We start from the raw sequence: 15,188 nt of genomic DNA, 5'->3' as shown, positions 1-15,188 counted from the left end.
CCTGCACACTTGCCAACCATGGTCTTCATATTTAAGTTTACAAATAACTAATTCCAAGTTTTCGTAGGTTTCCTTGAGGTGTACGGAATGACCTACAGGGATGGAAGCATAAAAACGCCGTTGTGGAGTAAAACTGCTTTGAGAATTCTTTTTGAACAATCTATAAAAAGACGCCATTGTGCTGAATCATATTGGATTTTGAATTGACCCATGAAACCTTTGACATCGATGCAATAAACCAACTTATCTTCCTGGACAAAGTAAGGAATGAACTCGTCTTCACGATGCATGAACCATGAAAAAGACACTCCTGGCAACAATAAATTCTTGCTTTTGAGCCTTGAGCCGAGTAACTCAGCGGCATCTTTGGGAAGATTTAAGTCTCTTACCAAATCATTCATCTCATCCTGGGAAAACAATTTTGGTCTTGTATCATCTTCAAAGTCAGAACTTGATTCATCTGGTTCAGGTATGACTCCACCTTCATCGGACATAGTTATCTCTTCCAAGGAAGCAGGGGCTTTGGGTACTGGTATATCTGTGCCATGGTGGATGGGACGAATTGCTGAGTGAATATCGGGGTATGAAATGGAATGCTTCCATTTTGAATTATACCCTTTCACATCGCATGAACAAAAGTAACAATCATCACTATGGTTCTTTTGCTCTCGCCATACCATAGGAATCCCATAACGGAAAGCTTTTTTCTTACCCTTGAACCAATTTCGTAGGTCCTCAACACACCGTTTGCACACTTTATGAGGCGCCCAAGCTTTATCTTGATCTCTAAGCTTTAGTCCGAAATATGCGAAGTATACTTTTTTCACAAAGTCTGTAATATTCAGCTCTTGCTTCAACACTGTATATTCACCACAAATGGAACAGAAACTGTCAGGCGAATTAATACACTTCCGCTAAGCCATAATGCTAATTTTGGGAAACACGGTTGAATAAGAAGAGCTAACACGAACTGAGATTAAAAAGTGTGAACAGGCGAGAACAAAGATAAAACAATTGAAATTAGCCCGGGCATGTCAGAGCCAGCTCATTTAGCTTGCAAAATGTTGATGCTGGTTTTATTAGCTCACTCTGACAGTTCTTTTCTTTGAAAGTTATATTTTTTTGGCATTATATATCTTCAATGCATTGATGTGAATTAATTAATAGTAATTTTGACTTTCAAAACCCTAAAAAAAAAAGAAAAAAATTTTACTAAATTTGAAGAGATTTTGCATTTTGTGGTAAATCCTGATGTCCAGGTTTTTTTTCAATACTTTTTTCATTTTCAGCACACCAAAATACATAGAAATTAGATGAAAATAATCAAACAGCTTTTTAGTCTCAGACATGTGTAATTATTGCTTGAATTGCAATAGATTAGGGGATGGACATATACAGTATGCATTAATGATATTACATCACAACTAAGACACACATAGTCATCAAGCCAAAAATTATCAGAAAATAGATCAATTATGTCTATGGAGTCCTTAATGTACCCTGGAGTTCTTTGGGCAAGGAGCTAGAGTATTGAATCAAGCCACTGCCCCAAATGTTCATTAGCCGAGCCTATTCCAGACACTATCTGTCTCATCCGAGGGGATATAATGCCCTTGTGTGTCTTAAGGTCCAGTCACACTAAGCAACTTACCAGCGATCCCAACAATGATAGGGATCGCTGGTAAGTTGCTAGGAGGTTGCTGGTGAGATGTCACACTGCGACGCTCCAGCGATCCCACCAGCAACCTGACCTGGCAGGGATCGCTGGAGCGTCGCTACACAAGTTGCTGGTGAGCTCACCAGCAACCAGTGACCAGCCCCCAGCCCCCAGCGCCGCGTGGAAGATGCTGCGCTTGGTAACTAAGGTAAATATCGGGTAACCAACCCGATATTTACCTTGGTTACCACCGCACGTGCAGAGAGCAGGGAGCAGCGCACACTGAGCGCTGGCTCCCAGCTCTCCTAGTTACAGCACACATCGGGTTAATTAACCCGATGTGTGCTGCAGCTAAATGTGCACAGAGCAGGGAGCAGTGCACACTGCTTAGCGCTGGCTCCCTGCTCTCCTAGTTACAGCACACATCGGGTTAATTACCCGATGTGTGCTGCAGCTAAATGTGCACAGAGCAGGGAGCAGCGCACACTGCTTAGCGCTGGCTCCCTGCTCTCCTAGTTACAGCACACATCGGGTTAATTAACCCGATGTGTGCTGCAGCTACATGTGCACAGAGCAGGAGCCGGCACTGACAGTGAGAGTGGAGGAGGCTGGTAACAAAGGTAAATATCGGGTAACCAAGGACAGGGCTTCTTGGTTACCCGATGTTTACATTGGTTACCAGCCTCCGCAGAAGCCGGCTCCTGCTGCCTGCACATTTAGTTGTTGCTGTCTCGCTGTCACACACAGCGATCTGTGCTTCACAGCGGGACAGCAACAACTAAAAAATGGCCCAGGACATTCAGCAACAACCAACGACCTCACAGCAGGGGCCAGGTTGTTGCTGGATGTCACACACAGCAACATCGCTAGCAACGTCACAAAAGTTGTTCGTTAGCAACGATGTTGCTAGCGATGTTGCTTAGTGTGACGGGGCCTTTAGGAAGGGATGCTGTACTATCAAATAATCTCTGTTTTTTGAGTGATGAATCCCATTGAAATCCCTCCTCAATCAATTTGATAATCATTATAGAAAATTTACCAGTAGGATTAGAGGTCAATTTGGTATAAGTGGAGGAGTTGTTAAGCATGGACTCAACCTGGGTGCAATAAGCCAAGGAGTCCATGGCAACAACGACCCTGCTCTTATCCAACATTGTAATCACCATGTCATCCATATGTTCTAATTCATATAATGCCTTTCTGAGTGTGAAAGTTAAATTGTAATTGTGGATTAAGTGAAGATGTTTTCATGCAGACTTTTGAGATCATGTTCTACCAAGTCTTGTAATTTATCCATACAACCTGCACGTGACTCCACCAGATAGAAAGCCATAGTTTTAAACTGAAAATGTACAGCTTGATTAAGATCACCCATCTGTATGTCCATCCTCAAATCCTCCAAACACATAGTTCAGCAAAATTAAATGAACAAAATAAATTAATTGAACACTTGGGGGCACTTTGCACACTACGACATCGCAAGCCGATGCTTGCGATGCCGAGCACGATAGTCCCCGCCCCGTCGCAGCAGCGATCTGTTGTGACAGTTGCTGTAGCGAACATTATCGCTACGGCAGCTTCACATGGACTCACCTGCCTTGCGACGTCGATCTGGCCGGTGACACGCCTCCTTATTAAGGGGGCAGGTCGTGCAGACGTCATAGCGACGTCACACGGCAGACGGCCAATAGAAGCGGAGGGGTGGAGATGAGCGGAACGTAAACATCCAGCCCACCTTCCTTCCGCATAGCCGGCGTGAGCCGCAGGACGCAGGTAGGAGATGTTCCTCGCTCCTGCGGCTTCACACACAGCGATGTGTGCTGTCGCAGGAACGAGGAACAACATCGTACCGTCGCAGTCGCGTAATTATGGAATTCCCAGACGCTACACCGATGATACGTTTACGACGATTTTGCGCTCGTTAATTGTATCATCTAGGATTTACACACTACGATGTCGAGTGCGACGCCGGAAGTGCGTCACTTTCGACATGACCCATTCAACATCATGAGTGTCTGTGATGCAAGATTAAGGACGCTGTTTGTATCAATTGCTAGTAAGTGTTGTTCTTACCCCACGTGATGAAGATGTGGTTTCCTGTATTTCCTACCCCCCTCTGCTGTTTTTAGGCTAAGGCCGGCTTCTCACTTGCGAGTTTCTCGCAGTAGTGCAATGCGAAAAAATCTCGCATTGCACTCGAACACATGTTATTCAATGAATCAGCTCTCATCTGCGATTTTTTTCTCACTCCAAATCGGACTGAGAAAAAAATCGCAGCAAGCTGCTATTTGAAGAGTTTCTCGTGCGAGTCTCTCCAATGCAACTCTATGGGAGCGTGAAAAAAAAGGATGGCACACGGACCGGCACTCACACCTTTTTAGTGACATCTGTTTTCTAAATACATTTATCGCATGTGTCACAAAGCACTGGAAATGAGTGAGGTCTCATAATGTCGGTCAATATCTCTGTCAGTCGATCTCTCCCTCTCGGTCTCTATTCTCTCTCTGTCGGTCGGTCTCTCTCTCTGTCCATGTCGGTCTATTCCTTTCCCCCCCTCTCTCATACTCACCGATCCCCGATCATCAGCGCGGTGCTGCATAGCGTTCACACTGCTCCGGCGGCTTTTCCTCTTTTGAAAAAGCGGGCCGCTCATTATTCAATCTCGTATTCCCTGCTTTACCCGCCCACTGGCGCCTATGATTGGTTGCAGTCAGACACGCCCCCAAGATAAGTGACAGCTGTCTCACTGCAACCAATCACAGCTGCCGGTGGGCGGGTCTCTATCATGCAATAAAATAAATAAATAATTAAAAAAAAACGGCGTGCGGTCCCCCCCAATTTTAATACCAGCCAGGGTAAAGCCACACGGCTGAAGGCTGGTATTCTCAGGATGGGGAGACCCACGTTATGGGGAGACCCCCAGCCTAGCAATAACAGCCATCAGCCGTCCAGAATTGCCGCATCCATTAGATGCGACAGTTCTGGGACTGTACCCGGCTCTTCCCGTTTTGCCCTGGTGCATTGGCAAATGGGGTATAAGGAGTTAATGGCAGCAGCCCATAGCTGCCACTAAGGCGGGCTTTGCACAGTACAACATCGCAGGTGCGATGTCGGTGGGGTCAAATTGAAAATGACGTACTTCCGGCATCGCATGCGACATCGTAGTGTGTAAAGGTTCGATGAAACGATTAACGAGCGCAAAAGCGTCATAATCGTATCATCGGTGCAGCATCGGCGTAATCCATAATTACGCTGACGCGACGGTCCGATGTTGTTCCTCGCTACTGCGGCAGCACACATCGCTGTGTGTGAAGTCGCAGGAGTGAGGAACATCTCCTACCGGCGTCACTGCGGCTTCCGTAGGATATGCGGAAGGAAGGAGGTGGGTGGGATGTTTACATCCCGCTCATCTCCGCCCCTCCGCTCCTATTGGCCGCCTCCCGTGTGACGTCGCTGTGACGCCGCACGACCCGCCCCCTTAATAAGGAGGCAGGACGCTGGCCAGAGCGACATCCCAGGACAGGCGAGTCCATGTGAAGCTGCCGTAGCGATAATGTTCGCTACGGCAGCTATCACAAGGATATCGCAGCTGCGACGGGGGCGGGGACTATCGCAGCATCGGCTTGCGATGTCGCAATGTGCAAAGCCCGCCTAAGTCCTAGATTAATCATTGCAGGTGTTTATGATACACCCCCAATGATTAACCGGTAATTTAAAGTTAATTATTTATTATTATTATTATTATTATTTGTTTATAGAGCAGAATTAATTCCATGGTGCTGTACATGAGAAGGGGTTACATACAGAATACATACACAAGTTACAGTAGACAGACTAGTACAGAGGAAAGAGGGCCCTACCCTTGCGGGCTTACATTCTGTAGGATTGTGGGGAGAAGACAGTAGGTGGGGTGTAGATCGGGCGGCGGCTCCGCACGGTGGTCGGGCGGCGGCTCCGCACGGTGGTCGGGCGGCGGCTTCGCACTGTAAAAATCCTTTATTTGCAATAATAAACACGAACAAATACCCTCGTTCACCACTTTATTAAGCCCCAAAAACCCCTCCAGCTCCGGCGTAATTCACGGAGGTCCCGCGTCGCTTCCAGCTCTGCTACATGAAGGTGACAGGAGCTGCAGAAGAACACCGCCGCTCCTGTAAGCTACACGCAGCAACTGAGGTGAGCTGCGCGATCAGCGATGATATCACTCAGGTAACTTGCGGCCACCGCTGGATCCTCCAACAGTGACAGCAAGTTGCCAGATTGACAGCGATGAAGTCACAGGTGAGTTGTGGTCTCGGGTGGAGGATCCAGCTAGCCGCGGGTAGCCTGAGTGACGGCAGCGCTAATCGCGCTGCTCACTTCAGTCCCTCAGGGGATTAGCGGTCAACGGTGAGTCCTTCACGGGTGACCGCTAATCAGTATGCAACACCCAGACAGAGCCGCAGGATGATAATGAAGTCAGGCGAAGTACATCCGACTTCATTCTGATCGTGCGGCTCTATCGGTGTCTGCTGTCAGCGACTATTCAGCTCTGCTGAATGGCAGATGACATAGAAAAAAGGGATCCCATACGCATCAAACACGCATTGCACACGCTCTGCTAGTCATTAAATAATTAAAAAAAAGCATCGCACTTGCATTGCACACTGACCTAACGTGAACTAAAATCGTTCAGTTTTTTTCAGGCAAGTCGGACCGATTTTACACGCATAAATGTGTTTCCAGCCTTAGAAGGGATGTGAAATGTAGAGAAATCCCTAGATGATGAAACAGCAACTTCAGAGTCCAAGTCCACATGCTGCCCATGTCATAAATCAGCATCAGAGGAGGTGATGATAATGCGATTAAATTACTTCTTTTTTAAAATGGATCTTCATGCCAATTATAAACCTTGTTACGGTAGTAGCATAGTCATTAAGGTCTTTTTGATTTTTTTTCTTTTTAAAAAGCATATCATCCTCTAATTTTGAAACCAATTTTTTATGTGATCCATTGCATTATCAAACTCCTCTTTTGTTTGCTGATTAGCAATATTTTGTTTCATAGAAATAATATCCTTCTGTAAATCAATCAATTTATTTTCTTTGTTTTTCGTTATAAGCTGCATGAGGTTTATAGAACAGTTGCTATGAATTTGGTTCAACTCATTCATAAAGTTAGAGGGGAAAACAGTAGCGGGTAATGTCTTCATATGTAAACCTCTCGGAACCATGTCTTTGAGGAAATATTTATGCAGTGTAATACAGTCCCATCATGTTCTTTTCTCCATTAATATAAGCTTCACCAGCTCTCTCATATCATACATGTGAGGGCCAGGGAGGACTGGTAGGCCCAGGAGGTGGATCCACTGGACCCAGCACCCCACCTGGAGGGCAGGGTGCACGGTAGCTGGAGCACTAGTGTGGTAGGAACAGGAAGAACCAGGTCACCAGAGTCATGGAGTCCCATAGGACAGTACAGGAACAGGTGCAGGTATCAGGAAGCAAAGACAGGACCAGGTCACTAGGGTCACAGCGTACTTTAAGGCAGTAATACAGGAAACAGGAACAAAAGGACCTGAGCACCTAGCTCACAAGACAAAGCAAAGAAACACAAGCAATGATCAGGCCCCACCCACATGGAAAGGCCAGTCTTATATACCCAGCACAGCCTCAGGTCATTTCCTGTTGCAGCAGTGCTGGGCCTATAAGACCAGGTGAGTGGGCGCGGCCCGGTCCTATACAGAGGCATCAGTCAGAGTCAGACTCCTGAGACCTGGAACAGGACTCAGGGGAGCAAGAGCGGGAGAGGCAGGCATGACCGGTGGATGCATGGACTGGACCAGTGAGCAAGGAGCGGTGGTGCACTGGCGAGGCTGGATCAGTGGGTACAGAGCGGTGGTGCGATGCAGGTGCGACTGGCTCAGTAGGTATGGAGCCGTGGTGCAATGCAGGTACAACTGGCTCAGTAGGTACAGAGCGGTGGTACGATACAGGGACCGGCTCAGTGAGCAAGGAGCAGTGGTGCGATTGTGAGACTGGCTCAGTAGGTAAGGAGCGGTGCCTTGGCATCGAGAGCGTGACAATATAAAATCGAGCCCAATGGGGCTTGAGGATTCTTACTTTCATCAAACTGTTACTATCTATCTATGTATATATATATATATATATATATATATATATATATATATATGCGTAGAAGAGTAGATTTATTCTTATTAACAATTTAGGTTGCTTCTTCTCTTCTTAGTGGTTTTGTAAGGAAAGGAAGGGTTTGCTCGCACTCAGAGTTTTTGCAGAGGGACGAACATTTTTAGAAGAGGTCGAACATTGGGAGATTCTTTATCTTTTATTCTTTTTCAAACAAAAACCACAGTAAAAACAAGCTTATCATTAAAAGTTTTTTTCAAATGTGGTGGCCTGAAATGAAATATGTGCACATGGTCTAAGAAGACAGACCATTTTTTCACTAGCAATAACTAACAATCTTTAAATATAAAATCCTTTCTAAATTGCGACAGCCATCATAAAATATACATGCACTTGTGACATTTTTTATGATGGTCAAAATTAAACAAATGAATAACATTCATACCTGTGCTGCGTTTTGGAGGTGTTATCACTTTCACTTGCTTGTGCACCGCCCCCGTGCCAGCGGCCGAGCCGCTCGGATCCGGAGCTGCGGTGGCTCGAGGGGTCTCCGGATTCGGGGGGTCCGCGACGACACGACACTCGAATTAAAACAAGAGGGGGACTATGTACAAGGGGGTTAGACAGTTCGTGACGCCACGCACGGTGTGTGGTAATGTGAGGAACCACCGCTGCTGTTGGGGAGCCCGGTGACAGTGGTGTAGCAGCTGGATGTTTCACCCCTCTGTGGGTAGGGAGTTTGTGTCCCAGGGCCCGTTGGCTGGTTGGCGTTTGGGGTGCCGTTGGTTGTTGGAAAAGGGTTTTTCAGTGTACTCACTCAGTCCATGAATAACAACACCGACAGCTTGTAAACTAGAGTTCTGAGCACCACTGCAGCCCGGAGGGACCACGCTTGGGTCCGTGCCCTTGGTGTTGCTGTTAGGCTGTGGCCCTTTACTTGGCACCTTTGCCTCTTTTTGGACCCTCAAGTATAAAACTCTTCGGATCCTGCTCACCCGTATGGCTAACGGAGTGAGCTTCCTCTCAGGGTTCACGCGTAGTCCTATGCCATCAGTGCGCTAGTACCCCGATTTTGGAGCGGGTTGGAAATGAATCTTGAAATCTTCACCCCCGTCGGGTAAATTACCGGAACGCGTGAAGCTACTTTCCAGCCTAGGGTCCACGTACCCTGTCGTGCCCTGGCCCCTGCCCGGTGATAGCTCAAGGCCGCCGGCTGCCCTCCTCGGCAGTCCGTGCCCCTTGACACAATCCCCTGCGACCGGGGTTCTAGCTCCTACCAGGCCCAGACTAACGTCTGTCACCTATTATCTGCAGGCCGGTGACCTCTCCCTCTCACAGAGTCACCTCACCTCCTTCCTCTCCTGGTTCACTCCACACTCCCTTCTGCTCCACTATCACTTTCTAACTTTCCCCTTACCAACCCCCCAACTGGGCAACCCTATTCTCTTCAGGCCCCCCAATGGTGTGCCTGGTGGGTACAGTGTAAAGTATTCCTAGGATTTTGATTGGCTAAGCTGTTAGCAACACCAAAGGACCAGGACCCATAACCAAGGAGGAGTGGATACTGTGCAGAAGGGCAGATTGCACAATACCCTGTGACGACCTGATAGGCCAGGGCGTCACACTTGAATTTACTGAGAAAAAAGATCCTTTAAACGCTGTAAGAAAAGGTTTAATAAAAAGTGTTCTGTTAACTAGTGATTAGAAATATTTTTCCCAATTAGGCCACATTCACACCCTCAATATGCAACCCATATTTTAAATTAGGATTTGTGAGTCAAAATTAGAAATGGAAAAATTAGATAAAAAGTATAATGTCAACATTATACTTCACAGGGAACTACAGGCCTGTGAGCCTAACTTCCATACCAGGAAAGATCTTTGAACAAATTATTAAACAACATTTATGCAAGTACCTGGATGAGAATGAAGTGATTAACCAGAGCCAGCATGGGTTTATAACAAATAAGTTATGTCAGACTAACTTAATTTCCTTCTATTACAAAATCACTGACTGGGTGGATCAGGGAAATGCAGTTGATATAGTATATCTTGACTTCAGTAAAGCATTTGACAAAGTATCTCATACAATCCTTATTGAAAAAATGACCAAGTGTGGAATGGACAAGGCAACTGTTAGATGCATTCGTAACTGGCTTAGTGATCGGAGTCAAAGATTGGTCATAAATGGCTGCACATCCAGTTGGAAGACTGTCTCAAGTGGGGTAACACAGGGCTCTGTCCTGGGCCCAGTGTTGTTCAACATCTTTATTAATGATTTAGATGAAGGTATTAAGGGTAAACTGATTAAATTTGTTGATGACACAAGCTAGGAGGAATAGCTAATACTAGAGAAGAGACAGAGAGGATTCAACAGGATCTAAACAAGCTGGAACAATGGGCAGCAACTAATAGAATGGTTTTTAACAGGGAGAAATGCAAAGTCATACATCTTGGCAAGAATAATGAAAAGAGCATATACAGCATGGGAGGAATAGAGCTATCTAAAAACATGTGTAAAAAGACTTAGGTATACTAATAGATCACAGACTGAACATGAGTCAACAGTGTTATGCAGCAGCAAAAAAGGCAAACATCATTCTAGGATGTATTAACAGAAGCATACAGTCTAGATCACGTGAAGTCATTATCCCCCTTTACTCCTTTTTAGTAAGACCTCATCTGGAATATTGTGTCCAGTTCTGGGCACCACATTTTAAAAACGACATGGGTGCTTCAGGAAGTATGTTTGGGGTTATTGTCCTGCTGGAAGACCCATGACATAGGATGCAAACCCAGCTTTCTGACACTGGGTACTTACATTGTGACCCAAAACCCTTTGGTAATCTTAAGATTTCATGATGCCTTGCACACAGTAAAGATACCCAGTGCCAAAGGAAGCAAAACAACCCAAAAACATATTTGATCCGCCACTATCTTTTACTGTAGGCACTGTTTTACTTTCTTTGTAGGCCTATTTCTGTTTTCAGTAAACAGTAGAATAATGTGCTTTACCAAAAAGCTCTATTTTGGGCTCATCTGTCCACAAGATGCTTTCCCAGAAGGATCTTTACTTACATACATTTTGGCAAACTGCTGGCTAACTTTTTAATGTCTCCGTGTCAGCAGGGGGGTCTTCCTGGGTCTGGTTTCATTTCATTCAAACGTCAAGGTGGATTGATAGTTTGCACTGGCACTGATATACTCTGAGCCTGCAGGACAGCTTGAATTTCTTTGGAACTTGGTTGGGGCTGCATATCCACCATCATGTCTATCCTATGTCGTAACTTTCCATCAATTTTTTTTGCCGCCCATATCCAGGGAGATTAGCTACAGTACCACGGGTTGTAAACTTCTTGATTATGTTGCACACAAAGGAACATCAAAATCTTTAGAGATGGACTTGTAACCTTGAGATTGTTGATATTTTTCAACAATTTTGGTTCTCAAGTCCTCAGACAGTTCTCCTCTTGTCTTTCTGTTCTCCTTGCTTAATGTGGCACACGCAGACACAAAATGCAAAGACTGAGTCAACTTCTTTCCTTTTTATCTGGTTTCAGGTGTGATTTCCTATTGCTCACACCTGTTACTTGACACAGGTGTCATGAGTGTATCCCACCCGGGGGACACCTTGGGTGAGTCTGGTATTCAAAGGCCACCCCACCTTGTGGCTTGTAGAGCCACTGCTGTTACTTGATAAATATCTTCTTTCTAGAAGTGCTGTAAGGGTTAAGCACCCTTTCCTGCTTAGCTGCTGGCTGTAACTTTTAATTTCAGGTGCTGCTTTTTGGGATCACTTCTATTCAATATTTAAGTCATGTGGCCTCATCACATGATGCCGGTGATAGAAACTATATCCTCATCTGCATAAAGAAGTCAATATATATTCAGTTGGGATAGAAAAGAAATCATAACTCAAAAGTCAAATGGTTACCCTTTACCCAACCCAATACCCCATTTTACAATTGTAGACTTCACTAGCCAGCTCTCACTTTAAATCAAATCTATTATATTACTTGTGTATGTGTTTGCTTCCATTTTTAAAGATTATTTCATTTACATTGTTTATTTTTCTTCCCTTTGATATCCTGCACATTTTTTTCTTAGGAAAAATAATAGTTTGACTTTTCTTTTGCTGTTCTGTGGTAATTGCTGACTTTTATTGCACTAAATTCATAAAAATGGCACACAGTTCATGACTTTTGTACAAAAGAAAAAATGGAACTTTTTACTGTCATCTTTGCAACTTTTTGAACACTAAAAAAATCATAAAATGTGAGACTCTTAGAAATGCATGCATGATACAACACAGGGTGGAGGCAGGGCTGGACTAGAGTTGTGACCAATTTTGAGTCTTTTTAAAAGTTGCAGTTGATGAATCAGGCCAAAAAATGGGGAATTACTTGACTCCACCCACCTACACAGGTGAACACACATAAAAAGACTTCAGAAAAGTCATAGGGTACAAAGAAAAAAAAAGCGCAAAACAGACAAAACTAGACAAAAACAGGAGACAGGCTCAAAGATGAGCCTGGGTATAATTTTACATTTAGAATAATATTACATATTGCAATTTAATTAGAATAATAATTTATATTAGAATTTATATACTGTCATATAATGTAAGTTTATTTAATATATATTTAGTATGTGTGTGTAACATTTTACTAAAAATAATTATTTTTCATTCCCAAGTACTAACAACAGAAACACTTCACAAAATGACAGTATATATTCTTATAAATATGCAAAATTAAGCTTGTTCTCATTTGACTGTAATCTATTGTAGATGGTAAAAGAGAAATTATTTCCCCCAAAAATGTCAAACTTTTGTATTTCAGGTATATTTTTATTGGCTTTGTCGGGACACTCATTCATTTGAATGGTTTGCTGATCTGCTTATCTCCCTTGAGGAGCAAATGTCAGCGCAAGGCAAAACAGACTTTCTTAGTTATCATCTATTTCTCACTGGTTGGGATGAAAACCAGGTAAAGTACCATTTTCTATGAACAACTGAACCGTATAATTTATAATAATGAGAGAAACTATTGCTGATAACAACAAATAAGTATAACAAAAGTAATTAGAATTAGTATTAGAATTAGTAGAAATAAATCATGGGTCAAAAGTAAAGAGATCCGTGCTCATAGATTACAATTTGAGATGTTCAGACCCGTGGAAGTTCGGGTTTGGCCAGACTTTACGGTAGTTAAAAGTTTGATTCGGGACCGAACCCCATATAAAAAAAAGAAAAGTCCACAGCACCTTGGTTAAAAAACTTATGTGCCTGTGCAACAGCACAATCAGCACCTCAGGAGCGCACGTCCATGATCAAGGGATCACTTGAAATAACATACCAATATTAAGGATGACAGCGTTCCAGGTTAAAAAACATGCAATTATTTATTCCATCAGTTGTGTAACAGCAACATTTCGACCTAGTGGTCATGCTTGACAAAGACCACCAGGTTGAAACGTTGCTGTTACACAACTGATGGAATAAAGAATTGCATGTTTTTTCACCCGGAGGAACACGGTCATCCTTAATATTCGAACCCCATATAAGTCAATAGAGATCCAAAATTCTGTGCTGTAAAATGACTGTAAAATGGTCGTAGCAGCTGTCTGTTTTACCTGCGCCAGTTATGAAAAATAGGTGTCAGCCCAAGTCATTTTTTTAATTTTTCCTTATTGTTTACAGAGGCGTAATGGATTGTATTGTAATAAAGCTTGTTGATTAGCTGTGCTTCAGCGTTCCAACTAAATTTTTTAACATATGAACAGTAGTCGAACTCAGATACAGACTTTTTCTTTAAAGACCTACTTTGCAATTCATGTCCGCTCATTCCTAATTACAATCCAAATAAAATGTGACACAATGGGTACAAAGTGCTAATTTTATTTAGGGGAGTGTCAATTTGCATTAGGGTAGGGGCAAACGAGTCTAATTTCCGTCCAAGTGCAATACGACAAAACATTGGGTGGCACACATCAGATTTTTTCCTTGGATTCACAGCATGCCCAAGATTAATTCAACATTTGGTTAGCACAAGGCAATGCAAGTCAATTAATCCATTGAAATCATCAGACTGCACTCAGATGACACCGCAGACACACAGAATGGAAAAGATGCAGTGAATCTGGTTTGCACTATGCTGACACTCTGATCAAACTCTGACCAAACACCATCAGTTTGCTGTTCCTGTTTTTTATAGACCCATAGACATGTAATGGCCCTTGTCACCATTGCTGCCTGGAAAAACACGGACGTTTCTTTGTGTGTATTGCATAGACTTTTGAGAGTACACAGGGCTGCTGTCACAGAGATTACTTGGAATGCAGGGGACGGGGGCACCTAGACTGGCCCTCATGCTAGGGGACCCTAGCTATCCCTGATCTTAGGGTTGCCAATGAAAGTAAGGATGTCTGAGCTGCCTTTCTGGCCCTGCTCCTGACCAGCCCTGATCTTATACCCCTCCCCAACCCCAGGGGAGGGCAGGGGCAGGAGAGATTAAGCTAAGAGAAATAGACAACCTAGGGGAAACCAAAACTCTATCTCTTGACACATTCACACAGAGGTACAAGAAAATAAGAGGTTAGGAGGAAGATAAGAGCAAGGAGGAAACAACAAGACAATGGGATGGCTCCACAACAACTCTAAGCACATAGCAATAAAATTACCAGCAGGACTGGGACACAACAGCACACAGACCAACACAGCAATAAACTATAGTTGGTGTGATAGGACGGATTACACAATCTGAAATAGGAAGGGGGCCAATGTGATAGGCTTCCAAAAGCATGTGATACCAAAAGTAACAAACAGCCTAGCAGAGGTTAATTCTTGCTAGCCTGGTCATGAATGAGCCCACAACTGGTTGACGCCCAAACCTACCTGTGTAGTAGAGTTGAGCGATGTTCGAGGTTCGCCAATTTCATGTTCAAGTGATTTTGGGGGGCGTTCGAGCTCGAGCTCGAACTCGAGCTTTTTGCTAAAAGCTCGACAGTTCGAGTTAGGTTCGAGAACGGTTCAATCACCAAAAATGTGGCTTTTCACAGTAAGGCTATGGGAACACGTTGCTATCTGCATGCGTCCTGCGTCCCCAGCACAATCCCTCTCTCTTTCCTACTCACCGATCACGGGCGCCTCGCTGCACGTCTGTCACAGATCTGCGGCATCTTTTCCTCTTTAGAAAATGGCTACCGCTTCATTAGTCAATCAGTTATTCCGTGCTTTCCCCGCCCACCGGCGCCCATGATTGGTTGCTGTCAGACACATCCCCAAGCTGAGTGACAGCTGTCTCACTGCAACCAATCACAGCCACCGGCGGGCAGGTCTATATCGTGCAGTAAAATAAATAAATAAATAAATAATAAAAAAAAAATGCCGTTCGCCCCATATT

At 44.2% G+C, this 15,188-nt stretch overlaps 1 protein-coding gene across 1 annotated transcript in view; it reads left to right on the top strand.

Annotated features, from left to right (window-relative positions):
• The window catches only part of NOX3 (NADPH oxidase 3), a 698,296-nt gene that overhangs the window by 594,421 nt on the left and 88,687 nt on the right, over positions 1-15,188 (top strand). The window contains exon 11 of the mRNA XM_075339672.1: positions 12,627-12,773. Coding sequence (XP_075195787.1) covers positions 12,627-12,773 — 147 coding nt within the window. The remainder of the gene's footprint in view (positions 1-12,626; positions 12,774-15,188) is intronic.

The sequence above is a fragment of the Anomaloglossus baeobatrachus genome, chromosome 3 (genome assembly GCF_048569485.1).
Source record: "Anomaloglossus baeobatrachus isolate aAnoBae1 chromosome 3, aAnoBae1.hap1, whole genome shotgun sequence".
Classification (NCBI taxonomy): domain Eukaryota; kingdom Metazoa; phylum Chordata; class Amphibia; order Anura; family Aromobatidae; genus Anomaloglossus; species Anomaloglossus baeobatrachus.
This window is presented reverse-complemented; position numbering and strand designations above follow the sequence as displayed.